Source organism: Bufo gargarizans, chromosome 3 (genome assembly GCF_014858855.1).
Source record: "Bufo gargarizans isolate SCDJY-AF-19 chromosome 3, ASM1485885v1, whole genome shotgun sequence".
Lineage (NCBI taxonomy): Eukaryota > Metazoa > Chordata > Amphibia > Anura > Bufonidae > Bufo > Bufo gargarizans.
In genome coordinates this window covers 259616386-259632905 of record NC_058082.1, presented here as the reverse complement: position 1 = coordinate 259632905, position 16520 = coordinate 259616386, and the positions used below count along the sequence as shown (strand labels likewise).

The 16520-nt window shown below is 41.2% G+C and overlaps 1 protein-coding gene across 1 annotated transcript in view; it reads right to left on the bottom strand.

Annotated features, from left to right (window-relative positions):
* RABEP1 (rabaptin, RAB GTPase binding effector protein 1) overlaps positions 1-16520 on the bottom strand; it is a 95786-nt gene that overhangs the window by 28022 nt on the left and 51244 nt on the right. The window contains exons 6-10 of the mRNA XM_044285590.1: positions 15236-15371; positions 14668-14846; positions 13004-13123; positions 1978-2442; positions 919-1023 (exon numbers count right to left, since the gene is read on the bottom strand). Coding sequence (XP_044141525.1) covers positions 919-1023; positions 1978-2442; positions 13004-13123; positions 14668-14846; positions 15236-15371 — 1005 coding nt within the window. The remainder of the gene's footprint in view (positions 1-918; positions 1024-1977; positions 2443-13003; positions 13124-14667; positions 14847-15235; positions 15372-16520) is intronic.

The window sequence follows — 16520 nt, the reverse complement described above, 5'->3', positions numbered from 1 at the left end:
TATAGAAATGGATGGAGGGCGGCAGCACAGTGCGACCTCATCTACTTTCTTAGCTTCGTTCTCAATATATGTGAGGGTACCAGCCGTGGGACCCGCGCCTATAAGACAATGTAGGTATATCATTAAAGTGGTATGCCCCCATTGTATGAGATGAGAAAACCCCTTTAAGGCCCCTTGCACACGACTGTATGCCACAAGAGACATATGGTCCGTGAGCGGGCCATATGTCCCATAGTGGCATTGATCGTGCACACGAGAGTACACAGCATCATAGTATACAATCATCCTGTGCAAGTTGAGTTGCCCGCGGGGATATAGTCTTGCACTAATAGATCATATGAGTGCAGGACAATAGCCCAGTTTGCGGCACAACATGGTCAGCATCATGATGCTCTGTAACTCCTGTACGACGATCAGGGACATATGGCCCGCTAACGAACACTATACATCTTTATAAGTGCATGTAGTCGTGTACAAGAGTCCGAAAGGTGTGGTCCATTATCAAAGTCGGACCAGCTTTGGAACTTCAACAAGATAGCCATGGAGAAATATAGGAGCATTACAACCCTATAGATCTCAATACATGAAGATGGAACCTAGAGATGCTTTTCCTTTCAAAACGGATCCGCTAAACGGATGACAAAACGGAAACCAACGTGACAAACGGATCCGTAATACAGACGGATCCGTACAAACGGATCCGTCTGAATTGCTTCCGTTTGGCTCCGTTATTGACGGATCCGTTTGAAATGCCGTTCAAGCGGATCCGTGAAACGCTAGTGTGAAAGTAGCCTAAGAGCGACAAAAAGACAAAAAAAACAAAACGCTAGTCTTGATACATCTCTCCCATAATTTATAAACAGATCATTTTTTATATCTTAAAACTGGAATCTTGTTTGTGAGTGCCCATGAACTCACTTGATCCCTAGTCTCTGCCTCTTGCGTCTGGATCCCTTGCAGCTGCTTTTCATAATTAGAACACATATCACAGCGTCTTCCCAGCTGGTTACCTGCCGTCTGCACCTGAAACACATTGCAGAAGACTGTTGACATGTGAAACTGGCAAAATGTTTTCATACTGTATTATCACCTACAAATATAAAATGCCAAGGGTTTCATCTCACCGCTCCAGAAACAAATATACATCAGGACTAAACCGGCATCACTACACCCGAATCATACATCCTTATCACAGCTTGTGGTTTGCCCAGCAAAATATATGAATCATAATCTGTACATCTCATTACAGGGACCTCCATACTTTCCTGACAGACGCAATATTGACATGCTGCACAGTCTGTAGATTGCCATGCAAACTGGTATGTACTTTTGTGTGAATAAGGTCTTACTCTGGAAGACCAAACTTTCTCAATGATTCCACGGATCAGCATGTATACACTGCGACCACCTGACTCATAAAAGCAGTATATTCCAAATAAAGAAATGAGGGTGGTGTACCATGCAGTGGCCGTGATGTGGCAAGAACATCAAGGTTTGTACCTGCTAACTGAATAAAAGCTAACTTGTTGCTGTCCGTTAATGGTCCTGTGGTCTACAGCTTTACACCTCACGCACACGACTGTTGTTGTGGTCCGCATCCGAGCCGCTATTTTTGCGGCTCGGGTGCGAACCCATTCACTTCAATGGAGCCGCAAAAGATGCGGACAGCACTCCGTGTGCTGTCCGCATCCGTTGCACCGTTCCATGGCCCCGCAAAAAAAATATAGCATGTCCTATTCTTGTCCGTTTTGCGGACAAGAATAGGCATTTCTAGAATGGGCCGCCCATTCCGTCCTGCAAATTGCGGAAGGCAATGAATTGGGAAAAATGGAAGCGTTTCGACGGATCTCAATACCGGAAAATAGAAACGCAAGTGTGAAAGTAGCCTTAAACAGTTATGGGGTCAAATACCCTTTTGTTTGTAAAATCAGTAAACAGACATTGAGTATATATAATATATAGTGAGGATCATTCTACCTCTTTCTGGAGTAGGTTCCACTCTGTCTCGCTGACCAGACGATAACCAGAAGGAGGCACATAGGCATTCTCCATAATCTGAGTCACACTTGAAAGGAGTGAAGCAGTCTCCTCTTGCTCAGGAGTCATGGCTTTGATTGCTTTCTCCTGATCTTTGGTTAACATGAATCCGCTTGGCATGTGCAAAGATCCAAGGGAAGAAGTGTCAAAATTCTCCAAGACAGAATCAGCTCCAACTAGTGGGCCAAAATCCGATTCATCAAGATTCCCTGCTGATTTGGCTTTGTTATTATAACCCAGAGTTTTTGCCTGCAGTGGCCCGGATGTCCCTAGACTGTCTGTAGACTGTGCTCTCCGAAGTCCATCTTTAAATAAGTCCTCTTGTTTACCAAAACCTTCTCCTTCATGTAGTGCCAAGTCAGCATCTAAGGAATGGATTGAGCCATGAGAACTATTCAAGAGACCCTATAAGACCCAGTAAACAAAATATGGTTATTCCAGGGCAGCATCACAACAATATCTCGATTTAATGCAAATGATCTCCTTCAAATACCATTTTACACTTTACATACAGAAATGTAAAACACTGAGAAACTGCATACTGAGAACACATCGCTTTACTCGATTTGTACAAATCCCTGTAATAAGCCAAAAAAAAATCGTTTATCCACATTTCTTCTGGCATTTTTTGGCCCAAAAAATGTGCAGTCAGAGGTTTTTATGAAATACAAGAATGCCTACAAAAAGGTATTTTTGTCTCTGGGGTCAGTAAGCATTATACAACCTTGTGGTATGGAGTTTTTTTTTTCTTTTTCTCCAAACTTTATAGAGCTAAAAAATATCAGGAAAAACACATTAGAAAGGAACCAACTTAAAAATTCCATAAAAACACAAGGAATAAATGTAATAAAAAATACCTGAAACACTTTCCATTGCTAGATGCATTTTTTAAAAATACAGAAATGTGTGTGTGAAGGAGGACTTTAGAGTCCACAGCTGCATTCACAATTTTGCAGACTATAGAGCTGAAATCACCCAACACTCTTTGCTGTCTCAACCAAATAGAAAAAGTTCCTCATTATAACAAAAAAACTAAAACAAAAAAACCCTGCAAGACAGTAGGAACGGCAGCTGTTCCACTGCATAATAACTTAATAAAAGAAAATGGAGGAATTTATAATTTGCAGTGGTTTAGGTTGCTTAGTGTAGAGATGTGACTTTTTTGCAACTTTTTAAAATGTTGCATGTCATATATAAGACTTAAAGTACATCTGTCAGCAGATTTGTACCTATGAACCTGGTCCCATGTTCATATTTGCCTGCACTGCTGAGAAAACTGAAGTTTTAATATATGCAAATGAGCCTCTCTGAGCAACAGGGGCGTTGCCCTTACATCTAGAAGCTCAGGTGCTGCGCTCTCTGCACTTTGATTGACATGGCCAGACAGTACAAACATGATCACACCTGGCCCTAACATTTCCTAAAGTCACCTCCACATAAGAGGTACTGGCAAGGCCGCTTACAGGTTAGGAAGGATGAGGATGAACCCAACGATCAAACCCAGCCCATCAGAGAACCCACCTATATGCTCAGACTCTGCCAGGTGGGTTCTGGGCTGATAAGAGACCTCTACTCCGAGGTGTGTGTTAGCAAGGCTATTCGAGACCTGGAAGGAGAGGCCGGACATCCCCTGATCCTAGCCCCAGCCTTAGGCCCTAAAGGTTCTTGTAGAATCTCTTTAACCCTAGAGCAGGGAACCTCTCTGCATCTATCCCCTGTAGAGGCAGGAAGAACACTGGTGGGTGGAGGTGGGAGGGACCTTTTAACCTGTTTACTTCCCAAGAAGGTCAAAGGGGAACAACCTTCTGTTGTGCCATCATAAGGGATGAGCTGGAAACACAAACTTTTCTCAGCAATGCAGGCACATACAGTTGTGTTCAAAATAACAGCAGTCAGACATCACTAACCTGATCAATCACTGTTTTTGGTACAAATGATATTTCTACATGGCAAATAATTTACTAGCAGGTGTAGTAGAGTAATAGAAATCCAACAGACCCAATAGTCATGACATGCATGCTGCTGATTCTCTGTAATTCAATCACTAATTGAAAGGGGCATGTTCAAAATAATAGCAGTGTGGAGTTCAATGAGTGAGGTCATTCATTCTTTGAAAAACAGGTGGCAATTATTGCCCTTATTTTTAAGGAAGGAAGGAAGGCAGCAAATGTTGTACATGCTGGTTACAGTGCAGTTCTCTCTGAAATTGAGGAAGATTTCCAGATATTGTTCAGAAGAACAGCGTTCCTTGATTAAAAAATTGATTGGACAGGGGAAAACATATAAAGAAGTGCAGAAAATGATAGGCTGCTCAGCTAAAATGATTGCAAATGTTTTAAAATGGCAACCAATACCTGAAAGACGTGAAAGAAAGCGAAAAACTACCATTCAAATGGATAGAAGAATAGCTAAAATGGCAAGAACTCAGCCAACAATCAGCTCCAGGAAGATCAAAGAAGGTCTAAAGTTACCTGTGAGTACTGTTATAATTAGAAGATGCCTATGTGAAGCCAAGCTATCTGCAAGAAGCCCCTGCAAAGTCCCACTGTTGAAAAAAAGACGTGCTGAAGAGGTTACAATTTGCCAAAGAGCACATTGACTGGCCTAAAGAGAAATGGCGCAACATTTTGTGGACTAATTATAGTAAGATGGCTCTTTTTGGGTCTAGTGGCCGGAGACAGTTTGTCAGATGACCCCCAAACACTGAATTCAAGCCACAGTACACTGTGAAGACAGTGTAGCATGGTGGCGCAAGCATCATGATATGGGGATGTTTCTCATACTACAGTGTTGGGCCTATTTATCGCATACCAGGGATCATGGAATACATCAGAATACTTGAAGAGGTCATGCCTTATGCTAAAGAGGAAATGCCCTTGAAATGGGTGTTCCAACAAGACAACTACCCCAAACACACCAGTAAACGTGCAACATCTTGGTTCCAGACCAAAAGATTGACGTTATGGAGTGGTCAGCCCAATCCCCAATTCTTAATCCAATAGAAAACTTGTAAGGTGACATCAAAAATGCAGTTTCTGAGGCAAAACCAAGAAATAGAGAAGAACTGTGGAATGTAGTCCAATCATCCTGGGCTGGAATACCTGTTCACAGGTGCCAGAGGTTGGTTGACTCCATGCAACACAGATGTACAGCAGTTCTCAGAAACAGTGGTTATACAACTAAATATTAGTTAAGTGATTTAAAGGAAAGCAAAATCTTCAAACATTTTTTCAGTTTATATAGTGAATGTTGGAGTTTGTAAAGAAGAATACAAACACTGCTATTTTTTTGAACAGTCTAATATTCACTTTTTTTCAATTTTTTTTTTTTTTTTTTTTTTAGAGGAACACAAATGTGATATAGTTTTCTTCATGTTTTGATTTGGAATAGAATGTGTAGTGTTCCCAATGCATTTGTGTGTATGGAAATAAAAGCTTTGGAGCTTTATTCACTTTTTAAAACACACTGCTATTATTTTGAACACAACTGTATGAACATGGGACCAACACAGATGCCTTCAGCTGCCAAGTGCACATGTAACAGGTCAGCCAGTTTCATAGGTACAAATTTGCTGACAGATGCCCTTTAAAGGTGTCCTAATCTGTAACCCTAACCTACTTTTCACTCCACTACTAAAAATGACGAGGATCCCCAAATGTCATAAAATCTGACCAAATTTTTAAACCACAAAACTAACATAGCACTGACTTGATAAAGGCCCCCCTAAAGTATCTACAAAGTAACTTTTTATTAAGATTTTCATAAAACACAAAAATAAGATATCAATACAGATCAAAAGTAGTAATCTTATAATTTAATATAGGCTGTGTTTACAGTGGTTAAATTATTGTTATAAAAGGACATGACACATTACATAGGAGTGGTACAGCTAAAGTTGTGCAAGTGGAAAATATACACTGGCAGTTCCTTAAAGAGTATGTGTCATCAGAAAACCTATTTCTAAGGATTATTGCCAACAGTTCCTTTTTCTTAGAGATCACTTCTCGGGAGTCATCTCTTCATCACAGACAAGATTACAAGGAAACAACCCCCCATGAAAGTCAACTCCAGTATACAGTTTGCTATGTCCATGTGTTTGCTGTAAAGCACACCTCTGAACAGTTAAGTCTCTTGCACACAAATGTTTGCGCCCTGTGGCCGTGCTGCGGCCCGCAAATTGCAGGCCGCAATGCACGAACACCCACCGTGGGGCTGCCGCAGCAGATCGCATGCCCATTCACTTTAATGGGTCCGTGATCCGGCCATTCCGCAAAAAGATATGACATGTTCTGTCTTTTTGCGGAACGGAAGTATGGGACGAAACCCCACGGAAGCACTCAAGGTGATGCATTCCCTTTAAAATGTAACCGCTTAGTGCTATTTGACATCTTTACTAGTCATGGAGCACTGCTACTTGGTGCTCTATGACGAGTATACACGTCATGGCCTTAAACTGTCACCATGTCTGCAAAGACGGTGACAGCGCGGAGACTCCGTCTATTACACACAGCCAGGGATCTCAGCTAACCGGCCCAGGACCAATGAGGGTGGTCCCAGGCCGGCGATCGCTCTGAATGGCTAGTCTGTATAGACTAGCCAATCAGATAAATCTAATGCCGGCTGAACGGTTCTGACCCTCACAGTCTGTGACTGTGAGGATCAGAACCTTCTAAAATGTATATAAATGCATACCAACAACCCATAGGCTCCAGCTCATTTGTGGCCCCCCAGTTTCAGGATGGCCGAGCGTGCGGGCACACAGTCCCTCCTTCCCCCATTTTCAGGATGGCTGAGCGGTTCGCAGAGTGTCAGCATACAGCTGACACTCTGCTTGAAACGGACGACATTGGTGCTGGCACTGATGTCAGCTGTTTAACCCCTTCTATGCTGTGGTCCATAGGGACTGCTGTATGGAAAGGGTTAACAGGGAGGGAGCTCCCTCCCTCTCCTATCAGGCCGCTGCAGCGACCCAATGCTTGACTGGTTCAGAGGGAGGGGGCTCCCTCCCTCCCCCATCCAGCCGCTGCTCTGTTGTAGCAGCATCCGGATGGTTACCATAGCAACCAGACGCCTTCACAGGCTTTCGGCTTGCTATGGTATAGCTAAGCCTGATCAGGCTCCTGCTGAACACAGGAGGCTGATCAGGCTGTGTAAAGTCACAATACACTGCAGTACACTATATAGTGTACTGCAGTGTATTATAGAGGCATCAGACCCACTGAATCCTCAAGAACCAAGTGGGTCTGGGTCAAAAAAAAAGTTTTTAAAGTTTTTAAAAAAAGTGAGAAAAAACAAAAAAAAAAACAAATTTCTTCTTATAGCCGCACATTTATAATTAATTAAAAAATAATAATACACTACACGTTTGATATCACCGCATCCGTAACGACCTGATCTATGAAAGGGTCATGTTACTTTCCCCACAAGGTGAACGCCATAAAAAAAAAAAAAAAAATAAAAGAACGAAAAAAAACTATGATGGAATTGAAATTTTGCCCATCTCACTACCCCAAAAAAAGGCATTAAAAGTGATCAAAAAAGTCGTATGTACCCCAAAATGGTACCAATCAAACCGTCACCTCATCCCGCAAAAAATAAGCCCCTACATGAGGCAATCACCCAAAAAATTAAAAAAATATGGATTTTTTTCCCCCTAAAATTCTTTTATTGTGTTAAAGTGAAATAAATAAATAAATAAAAAGTATACATAATAGGTATTGCTGCGTCCGTAACAACCAGCTCTATAAAAATATCACATGAACTATCCCCTCAGGTGAACACTGTAAAAAAATTTAAATAAAAACTGTCACCTTACATTACAAAAAGTGTAATACCAAACAATCAAAAAGTCATACGCACCCCAAAATCATACCAATCAAACCATCATCTCATCCCGCAAAAAATGAGATGCTACCTAAGACAATCACCCAAAAAATAAAAAAAACTATGGCTCTCAGAATATGGAGATACTAAAACATGATTTTTTTGTTTAAAAAATGCTGTTATTGTGTGAAACTTAAATACATTTTAAAAAGTAAACATATTAGGTATCGCCGCGTCCATAAGAACCTTCTGTATAAAAATATCACATGACCTAACCCTTCAGGTGAACACCGTAAAAAACAAACAAAAAAAACAGTGCTAAAAAAGCCATTTTTTGTCACCTTACATCACAAAAAGTGTAATACCAAGCGATCAAAAAGTAATATGCACCCTAAAATAGTACCAAACAGTCATCTCATAGCCAAAAAAATTAGCCCCTACATAAGACAGTTGCCAAAAAACAAAACAAAAAAAACAAAAAACACTAGGGCTTTCAGAATATGGAGACACTAAAAAAATAATTAAAAAAAATAATGCTTGGCGTCATATTTGGTATTGTCATGTCTGTAACAACCTGCTCTATAAAAATACCACATGATCTAACCTGTCAGGTGAACATTGTAAATAACAAAAAATAAAAACTGTGCCAAAACAGCAATTTTTTTACCTTGCCTCACAAAAAGTGTAATATAAAGCAACCAAAAATCATACGTACCCTAAAATAGTACCAACAAAACTGCCACCTTATCCTGTAGTTTCCAAAATGGGGTCTTTTTATTTGGAGTTTCTACTCTAGGGGTGCATCAGGGGGCTTCAAATGGGACATGGCAACTTAAAATTATCCTAGTGAAATCTGCCCTCCAAAAATCACATTGTGCTCCTTTGCTTCTGCGCCCTGCCGTGTGCTTGTACAGCAGTTTACGACCACATATGGGTCGTATGTACCCCAAAATGGTACCAATCAAACCGTCACCTCATCCCGCAAAAAATAAGCCCCTACATGAGGCAATCACCCAAAAAATTAAAAAAATATGGATTTTTTTCCCCCTAAAATTCTTTTATTGTGTTAAAGTGAAATAAATAAATAAATAAATAAAAAGTATACATAATAGGTATTGCTGCGTCCGTAACAACCAGCTCTATAAAAATATCACATGAACTATCCCCTCAGGTGAACACTGTAAAAAAATTTAAATAAAAACTGTCACCTTACATTACAAAAAGTGTAATACCAAACAATCAAAAAGTCATACGCACCCCAAAATCATACCAATCAAACCATCATCTCATCCCGCAAAAAATGAGATGCTACCTAAGACAATCACCCAAAAAATAAAAAAAACTATGGCTCTCAGAATATGGAGATACTAAAACATGATTTTTTTGTTTAAAAAATGCTGTTATTGTGTGAAACTTAAATACATTTTAAAAAGTAAACATATTAGGTATCGCCGCGTCCATAAGAACCTTCTGTATAAAAATATCACATGACCTAACCCTTCAGGTGAACACCGTAAAAAACAAACAAAAAAAACAGTGCTAAAAAAGCCATTTTTTGTCACCTTACATCACAAAAAGTGTAATACCAAGCGATCAAAAAGTAATATGCACCCTAAAATAGTACCAAACAGTCATCTCATAGCCAAAAAAATTAGCCCCTACATAAGACAGTTGCCAAAAAACAAAACAAAAAAAACAAAAAACACTAGGGCTTTCAGAATATGGAGACACTAAAAAAATAATTAAAAAAAATAATGCTTGGCGTCATATTTGGTATTGTCATGTCTGTAACAACCTGCTCTATAAAAATACCACATGATCTAACCTGTCAGGTGAACATTGTAAATAACAAAAAATAAAAACTGTGCCAAAACAGCAATTTTTTTACCTTGCCTCACAAAAAGTGTAATATAAAGCAACCAAAAATCATACGTACCCTAAAATAGTACCAACAAAACTGCCACCTTATCCTGTAGTTTCCAAAATGGGGTCTTTTTATTTGGAGTTTCTACTCTAGGGGTGCATCAGGGGGCTTCAAATGGGACATGGCAACTTAAAATTATCCTAGTGAAATCTGCCCTCCAAAAATCACATTGTGCTCCTTTGCTTCTGCGCCCTGCCGTGTGCTTGTACAGCAGTTTACGACCACATATGGGGCGTTTCTGTAAACTACAGAATCAGGGTAAGGCTACTTTCACACTCACGTTTTGTGCGGATCCGTCTTGTATCTGCACAGACGGATCCGCACCAACGCTTGTATCCATTAATAACAGATCCGCTGGCATTATTCATTCAAAAAAAGTCTAAGTCAAAACGGATCTGTCTTGACTTACATTGAAAGTCAATGGGGGACTGATCCGTTTTCAATTGCACCATATTGTGTCAGTGAAAAACTGATCCGTCCCCATTGACTTACATTGTAAGACTAGACGGATCCGTTTGGCTCCGCATCGTCAGACTGTCACCAAAACGCTGCTAGCTGCGTTTTAGTGACAGTCTAAAAAACACAACAGAGTCCAAACGCAGCCAAATTGATGCATTCTGAACGGATCCTTATACATTCAGAATGCATTGGGGCTGAACTGATCCATTTTGGGACACTTGCGAGAGCCCTGAAACGGATCTCACAAGCGGACCGAAAAACGCCAGTGTGAAAGTAGCCTAATAAATATTGAGTTTTGTTTGGCTGTTAACCCTTGCTTTGTTACTGGAAAAAAAGTGAAATTCTGAAATTCTTGTGGAACACCTAAAGGGTTAACAAAGTTTGTAAAATCAGTTTTGAATACCTTGAGAGGTGTAGTTTCTAAAATGGGGCCATTTATAGGTGGTTTCTATTATGTAAGCCTCAAGACCTGAACTGGTCCTTAAAAATGGAGTATTGGAAATTTTCTTAAAAAGTTTAAGAATTGTTTCCAAACGTCTAAGCCTTCTAATGTCCCAAAAAAAGAAAATGTCATTTACAAAATGATCCAAACATGAAGTAGACATATGGGAAATGTAAAGTAATAACTATTTTAGGTGGTATCACTATCTGTTTTAAAAGCAGAGAAATTTGCGAATTTTTCTAAATTTTTGGTAAATTAGCAAATTTTTTTATAAATAAAATGAGATATTTTTATTAAAATTTACCACTGTCATGAAGTACAATATGTGACGAGAAAACAATCTCAGAATGGCTTGGATAAGTAAAAGCGTTTTAAAGTTATCACCACATAAAATGACATGTCAGATTTGCAAAAAAATGGCCTGGTCCTTAAGGTGAAAAATGGCATGTCATGAAGGGGTTAAATTCAATTCATTCTTTGCTCAAAGGGACAATGAGTGTGTTTTTGTGATACACTTTATCAAAGACCAATGTTAGGCTTTATTCACACGTCAGTGTGCTGTCTGCGTTCTCCAAAGACAGCACACATAGCCATTCATTTTAAATGTGTGTATTCACACATCCGTGTTTTAGCACGGTCCTTGGGTCAGTGGTTTTAGCACGGGAGCATGCCCTAATTTTGTCTGTATTTACGGATCTCTCACACCCATTATAGTAGCAGGGATCAGAAACCTCCGGCACTCCAGCTGTTCAGAAACTACAACTCCCAGAATGCTTCAGTCACTTCTATGTGAGTTAGGAGAACAGCTGCGCACATTTGCAATCTGGGAGTTGTAGTTTCACAGCAGCTGGAGTGCCAAAGGTTTCTGTTCCCTGGTCTATGGGTCAGTGAAAAACACGTCACCTGCGTTTCACGGTCCATTTATAGGATATGCTCTGAAAATTAAATTTCAGCTGAGCAGCGTCCGTGAAACACGGATGACACGCGAGGAGCAAAAAAATGGACACAAGGGCCAAACACTGATTCTTAACAGAAATCTTTCATGGATGAATCACTGACCATCTTGTCACGTACGTGGACATGTGAATGAGGCCTTCATTTTTTTTTCAAAACTATATATAAAGTCTCCCCTCTGAGCGTTACTAAGAAGAACCCGTCTTCAGCATTCTACTGAACGCTGAAGATGCAGGATAACTGTAATATGCAGATTCAAGCTTCTCAGCGAGCCACTGGTCTTCCTTTTCTAGCTTCTGCCTCCTTACCCCAAGCCCTGTGTTCCATGGGCATTGTTTCCCTTCTTTCACATCTGGGGACTTGTGCATTGTTTAAAGGGGTTCTGCAGTATGTTTTAACTGATGATCTATCCTCTGGACAGATCATCAGCATCTGACCGGCGGGGGTCCGACACCCGGGACCCCCGCCGATCAGCTGTTTGAGAAGGCAGCGGCGCTCCAGCAGCGCCGCGGCCTTCTCACTGTTTACAGCAGGCCCAGTGATGTCACGACTAGTATCAACTGGCCTGGGCACGGCTAAACTCTGTTCACTTGAATGGAGCTTAGCCCCGCCCAGGCCAGTTGATACTAGCCGTGACGTCACTGGGCCAGCGGTAAACAGTGAGAAGGCCGCGGCGCTGCTGGAGCGCCGCTGCCTTCTCAAACAGCTGATCGGCGGGGGTCCCGGGTGTCGACCCCAACCGGTCAGATGCTGATGATCTATCCAGAGGATAGATCATCAGTTAAAACAAACTGTAGAACCCCTTCAACATCTGGGGGGAATAAAAAGAGGCTCGAACAGAGGCATGCTGAGAAGCCTCTGCATCATACAGTTAGCGCTCACAGATTGTTCCAGAAAACACGGTTGTTTACATGTTGGCCGCATCTCCTGGGCTGACCACGGCTCCCCTGACCTAAACACATTCTATCATAGTAATTTATGATACAGTCAGTCTATCTGATTGTGGGTCTCAGTGTATTCAGATGATGATGTAAGTACACTGCAATAGCCCCGTGATCAGACAGAGACTGAATGTATCATAAATTACAGTCAATTCAGGTCTGGGGATCCAAGGCAGAGACATGAACAGTGTTTCTTGGGCCAATCAAAGTCGTGTGAATCATCACTTACCCTGAGTCCTCAGCATTCAGTAGAATGCTGAAGATGGATTCTTCTTAGCAATCCTCAGTCACAGGGTAGCTAAGAGAAGACTTTACAGTTTCTATAAAAAAAATGTACATATTTCCATGATAAAGTATATTACATAAATACTTACACTCACTGTACCTACACATTACTATTATATAATAAAAGAGGAGAACAACCTCTTGGCTGTGGAGGTTCGGAAAAATTTCATTGCGAGTTATTGTTCCAAGCACTTTTGCGTCCTCTTCCACTCTTTGCATTCGGTCTTTTCGATTACGATTTCTCTGTTCATCTTTTTCCTAAAAATAAAAATAACGCTAAAGAAAAGTCACACTGTGGAATTCTACCTGGACTCAACACAAACATACTCCACTCCAATAGTAGTAGCTAGAGTCTCTAAATTGGAATTTTTGGTATTATAAAATGTAAGGCAGCATGCAGGCACACATACTAATCCTACGGATGATGTAAACTTAGGCAGGCAGTCTAAAGATGTGCCAAATTTATCAGCGTCTCAGACTGGATGATCAATTTGGTTCATGGCTGGACACTTTCTTCTAATTATACACTATCTATTGGTTGGCTTACTTTTTGTCATAATTCTACGCCACAAAGTTGACACAAAGGGGGACTTCTATCAAGACCGGCTTTCCGTTATGCCAGTCTTGATCTCCCTACACTGGAGTGAGATGTGCCTAATTTATTAAGAGGCAGATAAATTATTTGCATCTCTGATCCTCTATGAGCCAGAAACTGAAGTCTATGCCAGCAAGTTATATTAAATACTCTCCCGCTAAGCCATGCCCTTTTCTCACCACTGTAGAAAAGTGGAGAGACGCTTATTTTGCGCCATTATTTGTGACTCTTTTACCCTACAATAATGCCGTAAAGACCTCTAAAGTGTTCCTCAAAATGTTGCATCTTAGACCATGCTCTTTCCTCACAAAGCCATACCCTCTGGCTGAGCACGGAACAGTAAAAATGGATGTGTAAACATGACCCAGAGGGGGGAGTGTCTTACTGGACAACCCCTGTCCATATGTTTTATTAGGAAAGTGTGTGGGGGGGGAGCGGGGGATACAGAATGTTATCAGGGGCCGCATTGTGCACCCCTGGTCTAGACGGAACAGCCAGTTTAATAGCATCTTGTTTCAAGGTGTTCTTTTCTATTAAAGGGGTTCTGCAGTTTTTTTAAACTGATGATCTATCCTCTGGATAGATCATCAGCATCTGATCGGCAGGGGTCCGACACCCAGGACCCCTGCCGATCAGCTGTTTGAGAAGAGAGCGGCGCTGTTAGTAGTGCCGCGGCCTTCTCGCCGTTTACCGCAGGCCCAGTGACGTCACGACTAGTATCACTGGCCTGGGCACGGCTAAGCTCCGTTCACTTGAATGGAGCTTAGCCCTGCTAAGGTCATTGATACTAGTCGTGACGTCACTGGGCCTGCAGTAAACAGCAAAAAGGCCGCGGCGCTGCTGGAGCGCCGCTACCTTCTCAAACAGCGGATCGGCGGGGGTCCCGGGTGTTGGACCCCCGCCGATCAGATGCTGATGATCAATCCAGAGGATAGATCATCAGTTTAAAAAAACTGCAGAACCCCTTTAAACACTGATGACATTCCTGGGCCTCTCAGAATTTTGACCCTACCAAAAACCTTAAATAAAAGGAGTTAATGAAAAGAAACACCACCACAGATCTTACTGGGCTATGGCCAGAAAAAGTTGAGCAAGACAGACTTGCCTTTTATGACAGGTGTAAGCCTATTTATATTTGTGCAAATGTTTTCTTTTATTATATGCAAAAGCAAATAGTACGAATTCATCTTGAGTACGTGCAACCAACCTGGTCTTTCTTCTTCCTTTCTTCAACCTGTCGAAGTTGCTCCGTTGTCAATACAGCCTCCATACGTTTCATGTCTTGCATCATCAACCGCTGGGACTCTAGAAACTGGTCATTTGCTTTTTGCCATGTGTGTTTCAGCTGATTGTGCTGCTGCCTCTCCTGCTCCAGGAGATGACATACTGTCCAAAGAGACAAAAGCCATCACTCAGGATACCACTAGTGATGCACAAGGTGAGCTGCATCACAAACATTATTGGACGCTCAATATTTCTATCATGCAATATATAGTTATTCCAATTCCTATAGAAGTAAATATAGACACACATTATAAAACCCAAAGTACTTTATTATGATATTGTTAGTTTATCATACAATCACCTTGGTATTAAATACACAAACTGGCTGTATTCACTATATATCCATGCTATAGCACATAGCATCAGGGCAGCAAACACTAGTTTAGGGAGCTTATAACAATCATAATTTATTATGTAACCACTTTTTATAAACTGTACAAGAAACAAATACCACATAAGAAGATAAAGCAAAGCTAGATTATGGTGCATACCTTCGTGTAACTCTTTCCGCAACTTTTCAGCGTCCTCTTGTAGGACAGACTTCTGAGTGTTCAGAACAGCCACATACATTTCTAAGTCTGTACGGCAGGATTTTTCAGCCTCAAGGTAATGATTCAGTTCCTTCATCTATAATAAATACAAAATTTTTAAAAATAAACACGTAAACTGCTTCGGAAACTTTACTAATAATCAAATAGCACTAAGATTAAAATGTGTATAGCTTAGAAAGTCTTGTAAAAACACATGTATTAGGGAAACTAAGCGGCGTTCTAACTATTGACTGTAAAGGCCCCTTTAACAAGCCAACAGACGTTAATTATCGGGAATGAACTATTTGGTCCTGATAACTGTCTGCTTGTCAGAGGAGGAGAGAGCTGCATTTACATGCAGTACTCATGTCCGCTGCATGAGATTTAGTGATCACTCATCCCCCTAGATCATTATCGTTTCTGGGCAGCAGATCGCTGTGTACACAGTATAATCTGCTTCCCAGAGATGGCAAATTTGGTGGTTTGATGCTTTCACCTGATTAACGATAGTCAGTTCATTCATCGGATAATAGGCTACACAGGGTAATTATCAAGAATGGTCTTTCCAAGGAGCATTCCTTCCCAATAATTGCTCCGATCATTGCCCTGTGTAAAGGGGTCGTACATGTCAATAGGGACGGGGGTCCACCAACTTTGAGGTACACAATCAATTGCATGGCCAAAACACAGAGTGAACCTAGCCTAAATTGTTTAGACTGACTGTAAAGATAAGGTAAGTGGCCATCTCCAAGGATACGCAAGTGCAATTTCAGTTGTGCCACTCTCACAGCACAATATACCCTCTGACAGTGTATCCCCACATTAAAGGAGTTTTCCCCAGTAAGAATTTTTTTTATTTTTTTTAAGAATACTGATCAGCAAGGGTTAAAAGTAAAAAAGAACCATTATCTTTATCCTCTGCTCCAGTTACTACAACAAGGCCAATGATTGGCTGAGCAGGCCTTTCATGGCATTTCTGTCAAGCTAAGCCAGGACCAGAAATTAAAGAACAGCATCGGCAATGCAGTTGAGGATAGGTGGAAGGGAGTAAGGCCCCTTTCACACGGGCGAGTTTTCCGTGCGGGTGCGATGCATGCGGTGAACGCATTGCACCCGCACTGAATGCTGACCCATTCATTTCTATGGGGCTGTGCACACGAGCAGTGATTTTCACGCATCACTTGTGCGTTGCGTGAAAATCGCAGCATGCTCCTCTTTGTGCGTTTTTCACGTAACGCAGGCCCCA